This window comes from Rhopalosiphum padi, chromosome 3 (assembly GCF_020882245.1).
Source record: "Rhopalosiphum padi isolate XX-2018 chromosome 3, ASM2088224v1, whole genome shotgun sequence".
NCBI classification, from domain to species: Eukaryota; Metazoa; Arthropoda; class Insecta; order Hemiptera; family Aphididae; genus Rhopalosiphum; species Rhopalosiphum padi.
In genome coordinates, this window is record NC_083599.1 from 15,180,512 (window position 1) to 15,203,992 (window position 23,481).

A 23,481-nucleotide genomic window follows, 5' to 3' on the forward strand; every position below is an offset into this window, starting at 1 on the left:
ATAATTATAAAAAATAGATAAAAAAAAATTAAGTACGTATTATTTTCGGTCGTGTGCTTAATCCCGCGAGCTAGTCGAATTCTATGTATTCCGATAATGTGCGCGTACAATTTAATTAAAATTTTGTTTCGTTCCAAAACAGTATGCGCGTTAACCTTAAAACTATATATAGTGACTCTCATGGTTAGCGTAGCGCGTTCCTATAATATATGTATAATGTATTTTTGATTTTATTTCTGCATAATGATATTGGGAAGTTTCAGTAAATTTGCGTTGAGGGCACATTAGTAAATTGTTTATAAGATTCTTTAATGGAACTCGAAATGTTTTGCGTGGGTAGTAATTTTTATGATAATCACTAAGCTCTCGTACGTCTAACTAGTCTGTCATTTGTCACGGTGATGTATAACGTATACGTATATATTATATGATACATATGTATAATATTTATGTTATATGTATACACATATAGACGGAACATATATAAATAATATATGATACATGTATAATGTAGGTGTATAGGTATATAAAGATTGACAGTCAAAACCAGATGGGAAGTTTACATATTTGATCAATGCCAAAAAGCTTTTCCGTGTATATAACTAAAAGTCGGAATGCCATTACGCTCTCAACCGCTCTCAACTATAACAACCATCGATCGACACTGTACAACTGTCAAACACAATTATTGCTTTTTTTTCATTGCGCAGGTGTGCGTGATAAAATAATTGTATAATATTATTATCCGATACGTTTGCGGTACAACGAGTACGCAACATACACCGGCACCTACGTTGTACGCAATACACAATTATTATTAAATTATCCGTGTAAGGCATAAAATGAGTGAAGTGCGATAACCGATAGGGAAACGTGATGGTGATTGGTGACTTATTGAAGAGTTCATATGTAAACTGAACTTAAGGTGGCCAAAAATTGAGTTTGTATTTAACTATGATGATTCACTGCACCGCAGAAATCGCGTTTTCAACTCCTTATTTAGAATTTAAAACTGATTTTATTCGCACAGATTTTTACTTGTATTTAGGTACCTACTACGTATTATACAGTTGTAACGGTTATACGCGGTGTACACCACACTGGCATCACTACGCGCCACCGGTGACACGGTGAAATCGTCGGTTCAGTCGCTCCGGCATGACAAATATAGATAGTGCTCGGAGCGACTGATCATTGCGGCAACCCCTCTGTGTGACATTTTTTTCAACCTGATCATTATGAAATCGATCCAAAACCGCTGAAATACCAATCCTTTGCATTTCAAATGCCCAAGCGTCTAACACGTTCCGTCATTCGTACTGTATAGTAGTAGGTGCAAAAAATCGAAAACACAATAATTCAGAACCACGGTCAAGATAGCGGAAACATACATACAAGAGTCACGGAGCAGTCGCGGCTTAACACCTCCGTCTACCGTCTCTGTGTAGAGATGACCATAACCGTAGACAATAAAGAAAATGGATGGCCGTTCCTATATTTTTAACGTAAAGTAACCCAACCAGTGTTACTACATTTTCATCTTTGTTGTTAACCGTCAATATCGCACATCATAAGTCAATAAGTCATAACACTATTGCTGTAACTCTCTATATGACAGTACGTGGTGATTACGAATGACCAATAAATCCTCGTGCTGTTGTTTTTGTGTTGTTATTTAAACTGACCGGCTCACCGCGGACATAACGGTACACCAGCCGTAGCAGCCGCGTCGACTAAAATCAAAGCTACAAGTAAAAGCATTTAAGGAATAAAAAAAAGAAGACACTTTAGGACTTAGGTTGGTGTGTTCGGGAACGTGTGATATGGGGACACATCCTATCCATGTTTATCCATGTTCATAGCGGCACCTACAAGGAGTTTAGAGTTTTGGGTACAGTTAAAACTGTACTGTCGGACTGTCTGAACTTACGGTCAACGTCTGTGGCATCTTACCAGAAATACGGTATACGCCACCGTCGCTTATACACATACCCCGGATTAAGAGAGGAGGGCATGGCCCCGAGCCCACAACGGATATCAAACAATAGTTGGTCTCTGGCGAATAGTACTCTTTTTTATTAAATCAGAAATATTTGGATATAATAATAGTAATATATTTCGTATATTATCACTCACCTTGTTTATATTTTATTTAACTAATTTATCAATCGTTAACAACTTAAAACACTAATTAAATTAAAAATTATTCTTATTTTTTCCTTTAAAACATTTTTACCTTTTATGAATTCCAAAAATTTGCCCTCCCCGAATAGCGGACAAAATGCCGGTGTCCGAGTGTCTCACTGTATTATATATATATATATATATATAATATAACCTACGCCATAGTATTAAAGTGTACATTTTAACTGTGGCAATAACTTTTTGTGTATCTGTTTCGTTTGATAAAGTCGGGTCGGAGCTTAAAAACACTGTAAACACTATGACTATACCTACACACCTATACTCGTAGTGCATACATTCACGAAAACATTTTAAACATCTACCCTTTTTATTTTTGATATGTATATAATATATATATATATATATATATATATATATATGGTGTTGTGGTTATATCGAGTCCGGAGTTAATTAAAGTTGATAGTACCTATTACAACGTAATTGCATAACATACATTAAAATCGCTATACGGCGATGGCATTATTATTATGATATCTATAACAGGAAGTTGTACCTATATAGTGCCGTTACAAAGTTTTTAATACAAATAACGTTATAGGTACTTCCATTTATGGAATGGAAGATCGTTGTCTGTAGTTGTAGGCAGTGCACCAACAATAGTTCTCTATATATGTACTATGGTCTAAGTTGTTTTTATAATATATAGATGTTCATAACGTAACCGTTCCATGTTGTATTCGTAATAATAATCTGACATTGCATCAATAATATTATAAATTAATAAACTTCATTTTTCACAGCAAAAATATAATCATCTTGAAAAACCGTAGGCATATTATTATTATAGTTCATAGTTTTTGACCAGTGAGAATTATTATATTATTTATATTGTATACACGAACATGATAAATGATAAAACAAACTACGTGAATGACCGAAACTTAATGATAAACTTTAACGATTAGGTATAATGTGATAAACGCATTAAACAACAGATGAATGTTATTATATAGAAGTGAATAATTCAATTGTATTTTTGAAAAATAATTTATCACAATTATATTATATTTTATTATGTTACTTTTTAGTTATAAATTACAACTGACTGAAAAATATATTATATAATAGGGAGATATAATGTAATTATATGACTTCTAAGAGGACGTAATCGTTGTACCCATATGGACTGTCTCCGTCTTATAACTCACTCACAATACAGTGAATTTTGCGTCCCATACAATCGGTTTAAGTATATTATTTTTTATTTTTATAAAGTGAATTTATATATTATTAAGTTTAAAAGTAGGAATTGTATCTAGTTCCTAAAACCTAGAGACATTTCAAAAATGATATTATAATAATATATATTAAAATACAATTTTTCTTTTAAAAGATTCTAAGAAATGTATTAACATAATGACAAAAAACGCATTCAACGTTGTAAATTATTTTTACCATAGCTAGGTTATGCACCATATACTTTTTTTAAAGTGTATGATTTCTATATTTATATTTTGAAATTGGTGTCATTGGTATTTTATAATAACGCGTGGATGAACGATTAAATTATAATATTTGTTCAAGATATAATATACTTATTATATATCGCGTTATTCCGAGACCAAGTTCGACGACCTTTGTATAGATTAAGCTCGGCAAGTTCAACAGTCGTCCCCTCCTCTCTTGCTTATAAGACAACCGTGGACATCCACCTACGCACAGTACGTACTGTTCTTCCGCGACCGTCGTACGAGACGTCGCCTTTGTCGCGTGTGCGGCGTTTTTCATTGTGGGCCATTTTGTGCCATTTTGTGTCATTCGGTATCGTTGACGTAGTTTTATTAAAAAACATTTGCGGACCGTTTCTTTAATTATACCTCTTTTTTATATCCTGTCGTGCGGGATATCGCCACTGTTGTGCGTGGTGCGTGGGCGCATTTAGTCGTATTTTGGCCGTGTGAGCCGTTGATGCATGATACCGCGTATTAATACTTATTTATTAATTGCAAGATCGCTGCATCGTCTAAGGTATTATTATTGTGTCGTTGTGCGGGACGTCGTCATTAATTTTCGTCTCGTCCCTTGCTCCATTACGAGTACGTGAAGTACGTAATAAAAATATCTCGCAAATTAGTGTGTCAATGACCTGGCGCCTGTCACCTAAAATAGAGTGATATCGGATCCAGTAATTAAACGCAGCAAGTCTGGTGGTCACACTGCGAGGGTATCAGTCGTCGGCGGAAATTAGCAGATTATTGGTATCGTTAATTTGTTTATATACTATCCGTGATAACAGTGATATCGATCACGTTCATTATTATTATTTATTGTTGATTGTCAATTCTATTATTTTTCTATTCATTTTATTTGGGCGCCCGTATTTTTATTATAATATTGTGTCTGTGTATTTTATATGACGAGTGTCACAATATATTTTTTATAGCACGACGGTGCACATAAATTAATAGTTTATTTGTTATAATATTGGTCACCCACTCCATGTACGATAGCTTATTATATAATCTGGGTTTTTATTAGCTTGCCATCCTAGGCTAACCGCCTTACGTAGGAGCCTGGTGGTATATTTCTGGTAGCAGAGCGTGGTTTCTTTTACGGTATTTTATTTGTTTTTTGTATATCAACGTTCGTACATCGGTGTGACGTGTTCCAGCTATTATTTTGCGTGGTATATTGATATATTATATAGATATATTTAGGTACGCGTTTCTATTAGTTTATACTTATACGTCACAAAATACGCAATTTTATATTATTTTACGTATATTTAATTAATTAGTTTTATTGTGTTATTAATTTTGCGCCATGGACGTACAAGAGATAGCACGTATTAACCGCGTATTGAAAAGAGCGACTATGAGACGCGATGAATGTATTAGGCGTATTAACGCAATGCACGAGCTCGCGGTGCAATGTGAAACTGAGTTAAGTTTGATCACTCAGCTATCGTTTCTTGTCGACGAAGTCGACGTTATATGGTCAGAATTTACGGCTGAGAGTAATACAGTGATTGATTGCTTAATAGATTTAGGTAGAGAATCAGAGTATTCCATTGGTCAGGTCGCGGATCTTCGCAACTTGATTTCTATTTCCCGTGCAACGGTCAATCGTCACACTCAAAGTGATCAAATTAACGTGTCTGTCCGTAGAGAATCCCTAATATCTGTTCCGGAGCCGGTATCGGTGCATAATTTAAATATAAACGACGACAGGGAAAGTCAGGTAGGTTCGGTTAAGAGCGGGGCGGCGCGTAGCTCTACAGCATTTGGTGTAAATGTCCCGGGAGGTAGCGTCCGCAGCGGACATACAATTACGCGTACTACATCTCACGTAAAACCGGCCCGGTTGCCGGAGATACCACTACCCACATTTAATGGTGATATTTTTAAGTGGCTTATGTTCCGAGATCGTTTCATGTCCATGGTTGATCAACATTCTACCATCGCGGACATCGACAAATTTTATTATTTAACGGGTTGCTTGCGAGATAGGGCGTTAGAGGCAATCGCTGGCATACCGGTAAGTGGCGACAATTATTCACTCGCTTGGGCCACGTTAACAGCGCGCTTTGACAAGCCGCGCTTAGTTGCGTCTTCATTGTTAGACAAATTATTAACAGCACCGAAATCGTCGAACGAAAATCTAACAGAATTGAATAAATTTTTATTGGTTTTTGATGAGGGGGTCTCCGTACTAGATTCAATGAACCTCCCGAATCTTGGTGATTTTATTTTATTTTCGGTCGCGTCGCGTTGCTTGCCGTCGTATACGGTTAAGCTTTTTGAAGCGCAATTGTCAAATAGCTTTCCAACGGTTAGGGAACTTTTGACGTTCGTAAAATCACGTGTTAACGTTCTAGAATGCATACCGAATGATGCGGTCCATAAAATAGTAAAGCAGCCATTGCAAAAGTCATCTCACACTTCGAAAGGTTATACATCTGCCCCTAGTAACTATAAACGGCAACAACCAACTTCGTTAGTGTCTAGTTCCGTATCGTCGAAATCAAAAGGGCCGTGCCCTATTTGTAAACGGTCTCATGCAATTTCGTCATGCCAAAAATTTACCGGGTGGTCCGCCGGCACTCGCGAAACGTGGGTCCGTGAAAACAGGCGATGTTTTCGTTGCTTGCGCGCTGGTCATTGGGCCCCAGAGTGCAAGTCACCGGTACAATGTGATAAGTGCTCGTACAAACATCATCCGTTATTACACTCGCGCGATAGAAATAACGGTTCAACATCTGACAATCAGGTACCGTGCGATGAACCGCCGTCTCAATCGTCCCTTCTTGGTAGTGGCTGTCAGCAATCGTCATCGGTTATTTTAGGGACCGTTTTAGTCCACATTCGTGACTGTGGTGGTGTGTTGCACACTGTACGCACTCTAGTCGACTCCGCTTCGCAAATAAGCGCGATCACCGCAGATTGCTCCGCTCAATTGGGCTTGAAAGTTACCCGTTGGACCGCCCCTGTATCTGGGTTATCAGGTGCGTCGGTACCCAACGTTAAGGGATTGGTAACTTGTGATATTCAACCTCGATTTTCGAACGAACCATTTATAAATTTTACCGCATGGGTGTTCCCCACAATTACCGTTAATATGCCTAGCCAGTCAATATCCAATCAGGTAGCAGATAAGTATAAAAATTTAGCCCTAGCAGATCCCTCGTTCACAATACCAAGTAAGGTTGATTTACTACTCGGCGCAGACATATTTGCGCGTATTCTGAACGGTAAACGTGTGTCAGTGGGTGACTCATATCCTGTAGCATTCGGTTCAATATTTGGTTGGATAATAATCGGGCCCGTCCCCTCTTCAAATAGTTATGTTTCCACTTCACATCACATCTCTTTGGTTTCTTCAATCGAATCCTTAATGGATAAGTTCTGGCAGGTTGAGGAACCAGAAACAGCTCCAGAGACTTTTACTTGTGACGGAAAATGTGAAGAGATGTTCCGTGATAAATGTTCACGTGACGAATCCGGGCGTTTTGTCGTACCCTTGTTGTTCCGCCAAACGGTCGCGGACAATACCTTTTCTGGCTCGCGCGCTGTCGCGGTCAAACGTTTCGAGTCCCTTGAGCGAAAGCTCACATCAGACAGCCGACTTCGCGAGGCGTATTGTAAATTTATGGCTGAATACTTGTCTTTAGGACACATGTCCCCAGCTTCGTCTACAGGTTCATATTTTATCCCTCACCATGCTGTGTTCAAGTCTTCCGACCCACAAGATAAAATCCGTGTCGTATTTGACGCGTCCGCCCAATCGTTTTCTAGTACATCATTAAACCAATGTTTATTCGCGGGTCCAAAATTACAACAGGACGTTATTGATGTACTAATGCGGTTTCGTCTACCGCGTTACGCATTCACCGCGGACATTAATAAAATGTACCGACAGATTTTATTAGTTCCCGAACATCGTTGTTATCAACACATCCTATGGCGTGCGTCCCCGCAAGATGAACTTAAAGCATACGAACTAAATACTGTAACGTATGGGGTAAATTGTGCCCCGTTTTTAGCTATACGGGTGCTTCGAAAAATTGCCGAGTCCGATTGTGCGGACGTTCCCGCTGTCCGTGACGCTTTAATATTCAATACTTATGTAGATGATATCTGCGTTGGGGGAGACACAATAGACGAAGTAATCGCACTCCAAACCGATTTAATTAACGTACTACAAAGGGCAGGAATGAGCTTAAAAAAGTGGTCAAGCAATACCGTCGCGGTGTTAGATAGGGTACTCCCTGAAGATAGGGCCGGCGGGATGTTGTCTTTTGACGATGACACAAGGAGCGGTTCCAAGGTACTAGGGCTTCAGTGGTCACAACGCGATGACACATTTTTATATATTGTTCAACCTGAACGTTTAGTTTCAACTAAGCGGGGTATGCTGTCGCTAATTGCCCGCATATTCGACCCGCTTGGTCTATTAGCGCCCGTGATATTTTTTGCAAAACAATTAATGCAACGAGTATGGCAACTTGGTATTTCATGGGATGATCCGTTGCCCCCTGAAATAGTCGACGTGTGGAATAGGTTCGTTACAGATCCCCCCGGTGCACCCCATTTCGGAGGGTTATGGGAAGCGGCTGTGCGTTCGGCAAAACGTTTAATGACACGCATTATGGGAGAACATACTTTCTCCGTTGAGGAATTGAGCACAATGTTGTGCCGCATAGAGGCTATTTTAAACTCTCGCCCTTTGGTTCAACTTTCGTCCGACCCGACGGAATACGATTGTCTTACCCCAGGGCATTTTTTAATAGGCCGCCCGCTACTCTCGATCCCTGAAGTGAATATAGTTGATACGGCGCTCCCTTTAGCTCAACGCTGGAAATTGATAAATCAATGCGCACAGTCTTTCTGGCACCGCTGGCGCAATGAATATTTAAATACTCTCCAAATGCGGAATCGTTGGACGACCGATGTGCCCAACATTTCTATCAACGATATGGTTATTGTTAAAGAACCTAACGTTCCTCCGTTACGATGGCGTATGGCGCGAGTCCAAGAGGTGTTTCCCGGGGCGGACGGAGTAGTGCGTGTAGTTCGTTTGCGTACCGCAACGGGAACTTTCAAGCGCCCAGTCGTTAAAATTGTAAAATTACCAAGCACTTAAAATTTATAACCACCTTATATTATATTATATCATTATAGACTGCAATACATCATGTCTTATTTACTACCTAGCTGTCTATTACTATTGTATCACCACGTGTAAATTTGCTCGAACCATGAAATTACTGCGGGCTCCACTGGGATGGCAACTTGTGTAAGGGGCGTACGGAGTTTTATATTGATATAAACTACTAATTATTTATTATTACCATTTTTGTGTATATAAAAAAAAAAAAAAAAATGTATTTAACTTATTTATTCATGAATTTATCACAAATCATGACAATTGTATTTGTGTATTATTATTGCCTTTTGTAATTTTTTTACTATTATTATTTTTTAAACTATGCGCCCTTTGCCAGAGTTACATGGGTGACCATTTAAATATATTTATTAAAATTTTTATTTTACATTATGATTTATTATGTTATTTTACTAAATTTATTTTTATTTATTTTTTCCTTATTTGTATTGAATAGATTTGTCATATTTGGCAACATATTGTTTATGTATTTATTTATTTATTTATTTTTTGGATTATGTACTTTTCACTTATGTATAAATAGGATCGTCATCTCTTCAATCAACTTATCATACAGTCACCTTGATCAATCGATACTTGCTTCACCATCTCTATACACTACAATTTGGAAGCCGCCCCTACGTCTTCCAAGGGGGGAGGATGTTCAAGATATAATATACTTATTATATATCGCGTTATTCCGAGACCAAGTTCGACGACCTTTGTATAGATTAAGCTCGGCAAGTTCAACAGTCGTCCCCTCCTCTCTTGCTTATAAGACAACCGTGGACATCCACCTACGCACAGTACGTACTGTTCTTCCGCGACCGTCGTACGAGACGTCGCCTTTGTCGCGTGTGCGGCGTTTTTCATTGTGGGCCATTTTGTGCCATTTTGTGTCATTCGGTATCGTTGACGTAGTTTTATTAAAAAACATTTGCGGACCGTTTCTTTAATTATACCTCTTTTTTATATCCTGTCGTGCGGGATATCGCCACTGTTGTGCGTGGTGCGTGGGCGCATTTAGTCGTATTTTGGCCGTGTGAGCCGTTGATGCATGATACCGCGTATTAATACTTATTTATTAATTGCAAGATCGCTGCATCGTCTAAGGTATTATTATTGTGTCGTTGTGCGGGACGTCGTCATTAATTTTCGTCTCGTCCCTTGCTCCATTACGAGTACGTGAAGTACGTAATAAAAATATCTCGCAAATTAGTGTGTCAATGACCTGGCGCCTGTCACCTAAAATAGAGTGATATCGGATCCAGTAATTAAACGCAGCAAGTCTGGTGGTCACACTGCGAGGGTATCAGTCGTCGGCGGAAATTAGCAGATTATTGGTATCGTTAATTTGTTTATATACTATCCGTGATAACAGTGATATCGATCACGTTCATTATTATTATTTATTGTTGATTGTCAATTCTATTATTTTTCTATTCATTTTATTTGGGCGCCCGTATTTTTATTATAATATTGTGTCTGTGTATTTTATATGACGAGTGTCACAATATATTTTTTATAGCACGACGGTGCACATAAATTAATAGTTTATTTGTTATAATATTGGTCACCCACTCCATGTACGATAGCTTATTATATAATCTGGGTTTTTATTAGCTTGCCATCCTAGGCTAACCGCCTTACGTAGGAGCCTGGTGGTACAATATTATAACCAATTTTTGTTTGTTTAGAATATATACTTATATAATATGCTATTTTAATATGTTATTCGTATTGTATAAATGTATGATCTAATGAATATATTATTCAATCACGAAAAACGTAAATACGTCTCATCTCACCGTTGTTCCGTAAGAAAAAATATTTACTCGTTTTCTTACTGTACCTACATCATTATATTAATCAAAATCATACACGAGCCTAGTCAACAGCCAGTAGTCAAATCTGTATTTTCCATGTTAATGGTAATAAATGCGTTTCAACCTATAATAAAAGTGCTTAAATCCGACTTCGTAACGACGAAATAATAGTACGTCATATAATACATTATAAGTTGAGGAAATTGCAAATGGAAAGTTTTTTACAAAGTTTAATTCGTATATATTTTATAAGGCCGAACTATTTACTATTTAATTTTAACTCGTTAATTTAAGTTTATATTGAAAAATAAAAGTTTAGATAATACAAAGTTACATTTTTTTAAATTTTTACATGCCGTGTATTAAATAGACAAAAAAGTAAATTACCTTAGTAAAAAATCAGTTTGCTCTTCTTAATTTTTAACCGGATATTTACAATTTATACCAAAGCACACCAAGACAACTTTATAAAAGTATATGTACACAAAAACACAATGATATAAAATAAATAATGTATATCACAGTGATTGAATGAAAACAAAGACAATAAAGGAGATATTCCAATGAGTTTTTATTATTTTGGCCAAAATACATTTTTTATTTCAATCATGTATCATCGTGTCCAAAAAAATTAAATCTTATTTCAGCTATTGTGGCCAATCTAAACATTTATTTTATTTATAGTCATGTTATTATTTTTATCATATAACTATTTTTTATTATAAACATTTTTATTTAATTACGAAATTAAATGTAAATTAGAGTAATAATAATAATAATAATTAAAAATATAACTAAGTAGGTAAATAATATAATCCGAAATTCTGATTATGGGTGATTTTAATTATTTAAAATATTTAATTTTAAACAGTGTTTCATTGAGTTTTTTTTATCAATAATTTATTTAAAAATTGTGACAAACTATTTAAATTTCATCCTCTTTTTAATTTTAAGTAGGTAAGTAATGATATTAATGAACTTAGGGTCCGTATATAAATAATAATTTATCTTAGGCTTAAGATAAAAAAAATGATAAAAAAATAAATAAAATATTTAATAGGCTTAGAGTTTGTGGATAAATCACTAAAGGAGTAAAAATGTAAATTGTTTAAATTGTTTAATTTACATGTAATGCACACGTATATACACATTATTTTAGGTATGGTTTTAGAATGCATATTTATTAACCATAAAAAAAAAACAAATGAATATTGTAAAAGCTTGGTAAGAAAGTACGATTGACGTAACACAATTACCCTTTGTGAAAAAAAAAAAACAATGTTCTTACGTTTGTGATACTATGTTATTAGTACGTTATATATTATTGTGCATGTGTGTGTAGAAATTTAGTGGCATGATAGGTACTGAACGTAAAATACTATAACGATCATTTACTGTGCAAAAAATACATAATAAAAATCATGAAACACAGTTCGTACGTATTTTATCTCTACATATTGCCGATATTAAACTCTTTAAAATAAGTTAGACGAGGTGTGCCCAACCTTTTTTCAACGGTGCACCACATTATTACATTTCAACTTTATGTTCTCAGGCATATTTCGAAAGTACTTATTTATACGTGTTATAACGAGAGTTTAAATAACTTATAAAACAAATAAATAAGACAATATATTAAGATAATTGAATATAATTGCATGTTGTTATGAGATTTTGTTAGATTTAACATAAAATAAAATTTATGTTTTTCTGGTTACAATACTCACTATACTGTGTAATATAGTATACATTATAAATAATATTCATTCTTGAGTTTTGCTTTGATATTATAAAAAATAAATTAATTTGTGGTAAATTATTAGATATATTATGTATACAAAGGTGACCTGCAGATATAAAATACATTAATACGGGATTTATTTTTTATGTTTACTAAAATAAATCATTTTTTTTTAATAAAATAGCATTTCATCCTTTAATAGTTTAATGAATAAAAAAAACATTTAAACAATATTTATATCATATAATTCGGGTGTTAAAACAAAAATAAAACATTGCAAATAATAATAAAAAAATATTTTTAGTTGATGTGTTTTTTTGACGTCTAATATTTCAGTTGACATTTTCTTAATGTATCTTTTCTAAGTATATGTGTATTTTATTATATTTTAATAAAAAGAAAACAATAATTAGCGTACCGAAAGATTTTATCGGGACACAAAAATAGATATTTAAATTACGGAACTTTTCTGTATGAAAGAGGATGCCTGGACACTTTATGTATCTCATATATTATTCGTAAAATCTGGTTTTATTATAGAATTATGTTGAGTTTAAGAGCTCATATTATTATAACACAAATAGTCAAAACGCATTATTTTTGATAGTATAATTCTAGGATGCATAACATATTATTATTTTTAATAATAAAAAAGTATCTTAAATAATAATAGAGAATTAATTATATACAAAAAAACTAGTATGATTATTTGCAATTTCACCAGTACGTAATTAATTTACATATTTATATTATTAAATGTTATAATTGATAACTTTAAATAATCTTACATACACGTGTTTGTTAAATATTAAACTAATGAAAAAATAAAAAAAAATTGCAAATTAATAAAATGAGTACTTATATAATTACATATAATTTTTACCATATTTAATTGAACTTATTTAATATAGTTAATAGTTTATAATTATCGAATTATATAAATATTTGATTTGTTTATTCATAAATTATTCATATGATTAGTTATTATTTTTATTTGACAGTTGAGATTGGAGAACTCTAGTTCTTGATTTAATTAAATCCCAGTCCAAATAACCACCAATTAATAATCTGGAGCCTTGATATCCTTTTCTTCCATGTAGTACTCGATGGTTGTCAAAAGTTAAAATGTCCCCTTAAAATAAAATAAAAGCGTTTTAAATATATAATGAATATAGGGAAGGTAATCATTTTAAAGGTGAACATTTATTTATTTATTTTATCAAAATATATGAAACATTGGAAATATACACAAATACTTTTTTTTTATCATTTATTATTTTTATTATTATTTTAATTTTTAATTATTATTTATTGAATGACAACTTAAATTTTTAATTCTATATTGTAAAATATTTTTCTGAGTATTTCTATACATAAACGAGTAGTTAATTAGTTATCACTTAGTATTTAAAGTTTTAATGAGTGTAGAGGAGTGACACAGAGGTATCGCGCAAAATGTTAAACTAAACTTTAATTATGCCCATAAGTTAAGTTAAGTTACGTTTAAGTTTAATATAATTCTCAGAAAAATCTTCTATTTTAGAGTATGCAATTTAAAATTTATACCTACTATCTTTTTCAAAAAAGTAAAATTTAAATAATAATAGTATCTAATAAAAATATAATTATTATTAAAAATGTTTGAATATTGTTTAACTCCAAGAGAATCATTTTGTACAGTGTAAATAGATATTGTTAATTTTTTATTAACGTCATTAATGAAGTATAAGTCATTTTAAAATCGAAATGACAAATGTCCAAACAATTAAATAAGAATTATTATTGAAAGCTTGCTGCAAAAACCAGACAAGTCCTCTTTTTAAAAATATGCAGATTATCATGGAATAAAACAAATCAAACAATTCCCTACAATTGAGATTTTAACATAATAAGTAAATATTTAATTTTTAAATTTTAAATTTTTAAAAGAAATTGACAATTTTAGGTACAATAGGTAAATGTGACACAAGTATAATTACAAGAAAATATTACTACCCCTATTAACAGTACGTGAATCTTTTGAAAAATGCAGTCACCCATGCAATTTTTACAAAATGCATATCAAATATAGAGAAATCAATAGTAGGTACAGATAAAGTTCCAGTATTTTTCATATTATTCAAGATTTCAAACAAGCATCATTTTCAAAAAATAATTTAAAACATAAATAGTGTTTTATTGATTACCCTAAAAGATTTAAAAAATGTCTGGTTTTTGCAGAAAGTCTTTCAATTTTGTAAATATATTCTACTATTTATTGTATCTTATATGTAATGTGTGATAATATAATAAAGCACATGAACAATATATACCCGGTTTCATTTTAAAAGTGCTGATGATTTTTTCGTTGTACGCAATCTTAACAAACTTTTCGATTGCATCATACCAAATGTGTACTTTATCTATTGATACAGGAAATTTCGAATCTCTGTGATGCTCACTAAAATTAATTCTCTTGATATTTCCATAACTGTCTTCGCTGTATAAAAGTAAACATAAAATAAAAGTTTAATTAATGTCTATTGTAAAACTACAATATTTAGTACATTCAAAGTAGGTACCTAAATACACATTTTCAGTTAGTTACAATAAATATTAAATTATGTGATGTACGTCTTCGAGTCAGTGGATGTGTTTCAATTATTATTATTAAGGGTGCTAAATGCTGTTAATAAATTTAAGGAGCACTGTTTAGATAATGTTAGTTACGGGCTGTGTATATTTATTTTGATTAAACATAAAATATTCACTATATGATATTGAATTATTTTGTTCAGTAACTGTGAATGGAAAAAAAAGTTTAAGTATAATTTTTGAAATTAAGAACGTTGAAACTCAGTGACGTATACTGTTTAATGAGGAAAAAATAAGCCTATAAGTTGGCTACACAAATAATTATTTATATAAACTGAGAAATGGCTCTGCAGTGTAGTTGTTGGTTTTTAAGTGAACCTCGTCATTGAGTAGGTTATTATAATAAATGTTTTTTGATTTCAATCATATATAAAATCATAAATCGACATGTCGATATGAATAGATGTGTGTAGTATAAATACGTTACTTAAAATTAATTTAAATATTTCGAAATAATTTAATTGCGTATTATAGGGGAATAATAATACATTATAATATACACAGTTTCGAAAAGTCTCAAGTATAAATAAATAATATTTTTAAATTACAAAAATATAATTAATTTAAATATCAAATTTCATCAGTGTACCTTTAAATGTGTAAAAAAAAATTGTTCATAAATAATTAACAATTAAACTGAAATATTTAATAATCATATTATTATGCCTAGACATTATTAATATCTAAATATAAATGTGTTGAAAAATTCAAGTTTTTACGGTAAATTATTTTATAACAAAATAACAAAACTATAATATCATTAAAATTGTTTTTGATAAAAATTCCCGTTTTTCCTAATTATTTTGAAATTAACTTTTGACAGCTCGGAAAAAAGATCCAATTTACTACCACCATAAACCACTCCGTAAGTCAGTAGTTCTTAACACGATTTTTCTGTGAACTGATCTTAGATGTGACGCAAAATGATTGAAAATATAAATTATTCATACATTGTAGGGTGCCCTGGGATTTTTATAGAACACCCAAGGGTGCTGTGAACAAAAAAAAAAAAAAATTGAGAACTATTGCAGTCTAAATTGAAGATCGAAGCAATTTTAGTGTTTACTACTCAATCCTAAAGTTGATGTCAGTCATGAAAAAAAAAAAATCACACATCATTAAACCAATGCATTTATCGCTCAGAACTGAGCTACACATAATATATATATAATATTATAAATGTATTCATAAAATTCAATGTCAATATGAAATTATTACGCATACAATATATACATTAGATTTCAAAACAATATTTAAAGAAAAAGATATATTGGTGGCAACGAACGTAGTAGAACCATGATGTAATAGTTTGGTATTAATTGATATCCAACCACATATTATAGCTAATACAACTAAATAAAGTTTCGAATAAATTAAACGTTAAATCTCTACATCCGGGACTTTGTAGCCAAATATTTGTTTGATTACTTAGTTTTAGGTCGATAAATATTAGGCATATATACCGGTAGATATTATACGAGTTTAATTTAAGAGTAAATAAATATCGTTGTACCTTCGATTCGTGGTTTCATTTTAAAATCAATTAAAATAATAAGTTATACACACTAATTTCACTTGTAACACTGTCTGGCTATAATCCTAGCTGCCTTCCAATATCCGTAGCTAAACAGCAATATTATACTCCATACATTTTGTGTTATTATATAATAAATTATTTTACAAAAGTCTACGATGGAGGCGATGACGGTAATAGTTTTAACCGGTTCGACGCGGCACTAACCAAATTACGGGCGAGACGTAAATGTTATGGAAGCTGTAGCCAGCGTCGTGGCCGCGATCAATCCACCTCACCGGCACCGTGGACAACGTCTTATAGCTGTCCACGTCCAATTCCTTCAGACGGTCGCACACCGACAGACCGTCGGACACTTCGGATTCACCGCCACTGGATTCTGGTTGAACGATGCAGTGCAGCAAAATAACCTTCAATCAAACCAAATGTCGAATAGTGTACACGGGTATTTCCACAAACATCAAAATAGTATATAATGTATACATATGTTTTATTTTTTTGAATATCATGACGAGTATAATATTATTTTATTAGCTTATATGTATTTTTATAATATTTTATTGCATTTTAAGAAGACCATGCACTTTTTTTTTTAATAGTTTGAACTTGCATGTGATAATAATATAAGTATAAGATATTATTTATTTTTTTTTTTTATAAAATACTAAGACTTGTTTTAAAACAACTATTTAAATTATTAAATCTTGATATCATTCCTAAGAGTCAAGATTTTAACTCATCCATAGACTATGGTGATATCATTTTCAAAATATTTTAAGTTTTGAGGTAAATATACAAATTTAAAAATATTATATTTTTATATTTTAAGATATTGAGATTAAAATTTTCATTATTATTATTATTTAGAAACAAACGTTAAATATACTTTTTTATGTTCAATTTCGTTTTCATTATAAAATAATAAAAATATCAAAAAAAACAAATTATACCTAAATTGTTATTTTTATTACGAATTTAAATTAATTTTAAAAAGTATGTTAAAAAGAGAAAAAGTAATTGTTTGGTTTCGTTAATTTTAAGCAAAATAAACACATAGAATTGTAAGTCATTTGATAATAACCTTTATGCGTTTTTTATAGCCACATTTTTACGACATGTGTGATTTTATACTTCTATTAATTTGCATTTTTTATTAATTGTTCTTCAAGATTATTATTAAGTTGAATCAAATTTAAAACAGTAATTTTAGATTTTAAGTTGATCGATTTTCAGATTTTTATTCATGTTATTATTTTTTCTAGTTATAGAATCCATAGCTGTCAACCAGTTCTTATAGTTCAAACTGTATAAGACGCATACAGTAGTATGTCAATATGCTTGAAACAAAATATTTGATATTACGTATATTTCTTGTATTTTTATATTTAAAATGTATTATACACATTAAATCAAAGGCGTTAACCATAGTATTTTCTTAGATTTTTACTATTGATCAATTTCAGAAAATCAAGTCGTATTCATATAATATCATTTTGTAGAAAATATTTCTGTATATTTTGAAATTGTATTTTGTATTTTTTATATAGTTTTAATAAAAATATCACAAAAATAATCAAATAAAAATTACCCCCGGTGTATATTCGTAATATGGCAAGTCCGTATGTAGCTGTAAGTATGTTGATCTATATGCTAAATTGGTCGCATCAGAGTTCACTTCAACTTTGAACGTTTCCCTGGAAAAAGCACAGACAACAAAAACGAGATATTAGTTTTCGTAGAATTCGTTTATTCATTTTTTTCTCCTCAAATTGTATAGAATTTTAATAGAATTTCATCGCGACGTACGAGAGTATATACTGTTCGTACGCGAATAATGTTTATTCCGACGTAGCTGGGTAGAGGTAGCTGTACTCACGCAGTACCTACCGTGACATTTCTGTAATTTATGCATTCTTATTAACTACACTTCGCAGTGATCGTCCAATAACGCGACGTCACCGTTTTTCAAATAATATATATATATATATATAGTACTTGTGTATAAAATTATACGAAACGCGGAATAACGCACAGGACGTATCGTATAATATTTCACTTATTATTCGTATTATTATTGTTAGTGTGCGCGTTTAGCTCGCCGTATAGAACGACCCGATCGTGTACCTACGTCACATCAAAAATATATTATTATTATAATATTATAGAATATATAATATTGTACATGTGTACGGTATCATCACCCGTCTACCCGCACGTCGTTTACGATTTCCCGGTAGGTATATATATACACACACGACTCGGTTTACGTATAATATATATATATATATATATAATACTTCGTAATGTCGTATTATACAAATATACTCGTCGCGGGTACACGATGTCATAATAATATATTTGCCATAATGTATTATTATATATCATATCATATTGGCTATATCGTAGTAGTTATTAGCCGGCACACACGGGTGTATTATAATAGTAGGTATGGTATACACTAAACAGTATATATATATATATATAAACGCGCGATTGGTTTACCGACGTACGAGTCGGGTGGGTATCAAAGCAGAAACTTTCCACTCGTGACTACGTCCGTTCAGAGCGTATGTCGTGTGCGCGTCGCGGTCTTATTATAATATAACATATAACGTACCGTCGCGTATTCCTAAGCACACCTTACCTGCCCTTTGAAAACAACCGTATAAACATGGCAATCGCTGCGCCGCACACAATAACCGGCACGCGTATCACAATATATTAATACACACCCTATTTACTTAATATATAATATATACGTTTCGGATCGGATGAGTCGCCCGAAGCAGATGACACCCCCCCCTCAACCCACGTCGCCAAGCCGTCTGCGTCGTGGCCCGCCGGTGTACGCGTCTTTGACGATTTGTGGCAAACGACAAGTCGATTCAAAACAACCGCGAACCGAAATAATCGTACGCCGTCTGATCGAGATTTCAACTTGGATAAGCTAAAATTATATAAAGCATTTGCCTACTCATTTTTACCAAAGTTCGTTTTTCCGCCGTTGTCTATATCATTTTCCTAGCCGTGTAACGACTTTTCAACTTTTTTTTTCGAAGTCGAACTTGTAAATTCTCAAAATTAAATTTTTGAATCATGAAAATTTTAAGACGTTAATAATATTGAAGTAAAAAAACAAAAATTAATTAAAAATATAAAGTAGATTTCACGACGAATTCAAACATGCCTTCCGAAATTTTATTGTACAAATGGCTCATTTGATATAACTGGCAGAAAATTGATACTTTACACAAACAACAAAGTACATGATATCAATTTAGTGTGTTATTGACATGTGCGTGCCAGTGAGGGAGTGCTATACGCTTTTAAACTTTAGTCATATATATAAATATATATTATATACTATTACACTAATGATCGCTTACTACGGTCACATATACGTATAATATACGACCTGAACTAATGCACTCACTTAAAAAGGCACACAATTACCTATATTTAACTCTTTGAAAACGATCAGTACGAACCCTAATTTATAATGCATATATAGTGATCACAGATAATTTTTTTAATTGAAGTCAGACTCCTCAACTCCTGCAAGTATCTGGACCAATCTTAATATTTTATTAATTACATCCCGATGTATACTCGTCTATCTAAATTTTATAACACCGTACATTGTACAATATAATTTTAGTGGATGTTAGAATATGATGTTTTATAAATTAATTATATTATTTTACGTGCAATTGAGCAAATGCGTAAAACGGTCAGCGCCAGTAATGATCTCATATAATTTTTCCGCAAGTACCTACTGACATTTTATAGTCGATTATAAAATTCTAACAATCCACAGTGGTTATTGCTCTTGTCCACAAACATTATTATTATATAGGTCTATACCTGAACGGGATAATAATAATAATAATATATTAATTGAGTCTGAACTTATTAAAAGAAAAATATAAATATCAACCGTATACGTACGTAATACCTTTGATACTTTTTTTTTCATTTTCACGAATTTTGTTGCATACCAATAATTATAAGATTGTAAAACTGTAAAATGAGAAATACTCGACATCCTACTATAATTATTAATTTTGTAAACGATATCGTTAAAAATTAAAGAACGAATACATTAGCTGTTACATTCAAGATTAATAATACGATTTGAATATTACAACACACAAAGTTTATCACATAAGCTTATGGTACCGCGAATAGTGACCTTAAAATCCCCACCATATGGCAAACAGTTACCACATATTATTACTTACGCCTACACTCCAAAATGGAATATCATTCGAACACTTTCGTCGCTCAACTTCATATAATTACACTTCCAGGTAATCCGGCCAGATGTGTTTCACTTTGTCCTTCAAAGATCTTCTCAATGCACATCATATTTAACGTGTTTATAATATTATTTCTCGCTAAAATTATCACTAATGTTCAAGCGCTTCTAATGTGAGAAACTCCTTCTGAACGTTGTCTATTTTCATAGTCTAATGCTGTATTCCACTCGTTTACTTATTGTACTCACTCGTATATAGATTATTGTAAATTGTCATTGAATAAATTACAATTCTTTAAAAAAAAAAATTCTTATATCAATAAAATACAGAATGTGTTGAAATATTATATTTTAATCAACTGAATTATTAATTATTATATATACATATATATATATATATATATTATTATATTACACATTAATCGCATTTTTTTAAATTAATCACTTTTTATACAACTAGACTGGAAATGGATATCGAATAACACTTAAATGATGTCGAAATCGATTATCAAATATTTGCCTAGACATGGTATGTGATCACTAGTATACAAATAAAAATGCGAAAATGAATTTATTTGGCATTAAATCAATGATAAATCGTTATAATTTTTTTAGAATACGATTCTTATAGGTTCGCCTCAAAATTGTTAAGATTTGTTTTGGAATTTTGTTCATTAAAATATTTTTGGAACCTTTTTGGAAACTCATTAAAATATAATCTAATCGTGTTCACCAATGAAACGTTTTGATAAATTATAATTTATACAGTATACGTAAATGATATAATAAATACAAATAATACAATTTTATATTATTGTATATATCTACTTATATTAAAATCTAAATGTTCACGATATTTATGCACTATGCATATTATTCATATTATTCATGTAAACTGTTAGGTACCTATCATTCAATTAACCTACATACTATATTCTCTGAACAACGAATAACTTTGGTATTATCCATTATAGTTATCAGGTAGGAAAAAAAACAGCAAGCGTTTTAGATCGTTTCGAATTGACAGAAAACGAAGTATATAGTGCATGCATACTAGTGTAATTCGATATAATCGATTTAAGGTGACTAGATTTAAAGCATAAAAACGTTTTTATTATTCGAATATGTGCTTCTACCTCAGTGACATTTTTCATTATTCGTTATTCATTTTGAATTTCGCACTTCTTTATTTAATTAAATACGTTTAAACAATACCATTCATATGCGTATATTGAATCCGTTTTTCACCCGTCTGCATCTGAAGTTCTTTTTCTTCTTTATTGCTTATTTCGAAGAGTACATAGCATATCTCCTACTGTTACTACTGTAATTCCTATGATGCATTGCAAATAAATTTATTGGTCTGTATAATGCATGTCATACATATGCAAGTATATAAGTACTACGAAATTTAAAACAAACGAATAAACCAAAACATGACATTTTTATTTCTTTGGATCAGTCTACTGGAAATTTATGAAACAAGAATATACGCATGACACATTCTTATACTATTTTACAAGCTATAACCGTATTATCTCGTCTACATCAATGCAATAATTCATAACGTATATTGCAACATAGGTCAATTTAACTAAAACCGGAGCTTTAATATGTCTTATAATAAGATGTTTTTTGTTTAGATATTACTATAGATTGTTTGATTTAGAATTCAATTGAAAATAGACTTATTGTTTATGATTCGTTATTTAATGAATTAATAAATTGAGTTGTATTAAGTTGTAAATTATTCAATTTTAAATTTTTGTAAGAATTAATAAATCATAGAAGATATTCATAGGTCATTATAAATTTAATGACATGTTGCACCTAACGAATTGAGGTTCATGGATTTATTAAATTATGCTTGAATTTCAACAATCAAGTTATAATTTTATTAACTTTTTATTAATTTATTTAATACAATTTATCATTTAACTAAAGGAAGCTAATGACAGAAAGTCTATTTAGACAGTACAAAATATATTTTATAGCCAACTTTCAAATTAGCGTAGGTGTATGTTATAATATTCTATATTGCGAAAATACTAAAAATGTTTTGTTCGAACCTGTGCCTTTTCATTTGTATTAATTTGAATTCAAATATAATATGTACCTATGCGATAGTTTATTTTAAATAGGAATTATTTTATAATTCTTTATTTAAAAAATAATATAATTGTTAACATATTTTAAAATAAACATGATAACTTACGGTATTTTACTTACCTCCAACTAATAAATGCATTTTATTTTTCATAGATAAAAGACAAAATTTATAGGAAAACCAACTTTAAATCAATAAAGTATCTACTAAAAAATAGTTTATGTTTACGCAACAGTTATCTCATACTTTGACCTTTTGGGTACTATGGAAATATAAATAATGAAATGTGTCACTATCAAATATATAGTAAGTTATGACTTTTAGACTATAAGTGTTTAGATACTATATGGATAGTACTATTAGAAATATTGATATTTTAATTTCATTCTTTAATTTTTAAGCTTTACTACATTTGAATAAAATCATCTTACTATGTCTGTATGATTCACATTTAATAATAATATAAATGTACTAAATAATTATTAAATTATACCTATATCCAGTATGGTTTCAATGAAGGCTTAAGTATAATAATGTATTATAAGTAGGTATAACATTATAATGTTAAAAATA

At 31.5% G+C, this 23,481-nt stretch overlaps 1 protein-coding gene across 1 annotated transcript in view; it reads right to left on the minus strand.

The window, feature by feature from the left end:
* Positions 1-12,267: 12,267 nt before the first annotated feature.
* LOC132927206 (gamma-butyrobetaine dioxygenase-like) overlaps positions 12,268-23,481 on the minus strand; it is a 32,974-nt gene continuing 21,760 nt past the window's right edge. Inside the window, exons 4-7 of the mRNA XM_060991690.1 lie at positions 18,132-18,237; positions 16,751-16,953; positions 14,688-14,854; positions 12,268-13,507 (exon numbers count right to left, since the gene is read on the minus strand). Of these exons, the coding sequence (XP_060847673.1) occupies positions 13,353-13,507; positions 14,688-14,854; positions 16,751-16,953; positions 18,132-18,237 (631 nt within the window). The 3' untranslated portion in view covers positions 12,268-13,352. The remainder of the gene's footprint in view (positions 13,508-14,687; positions 14,855-16,750; positions 16,954-18,131; positions 18,238-23,481) is intronic.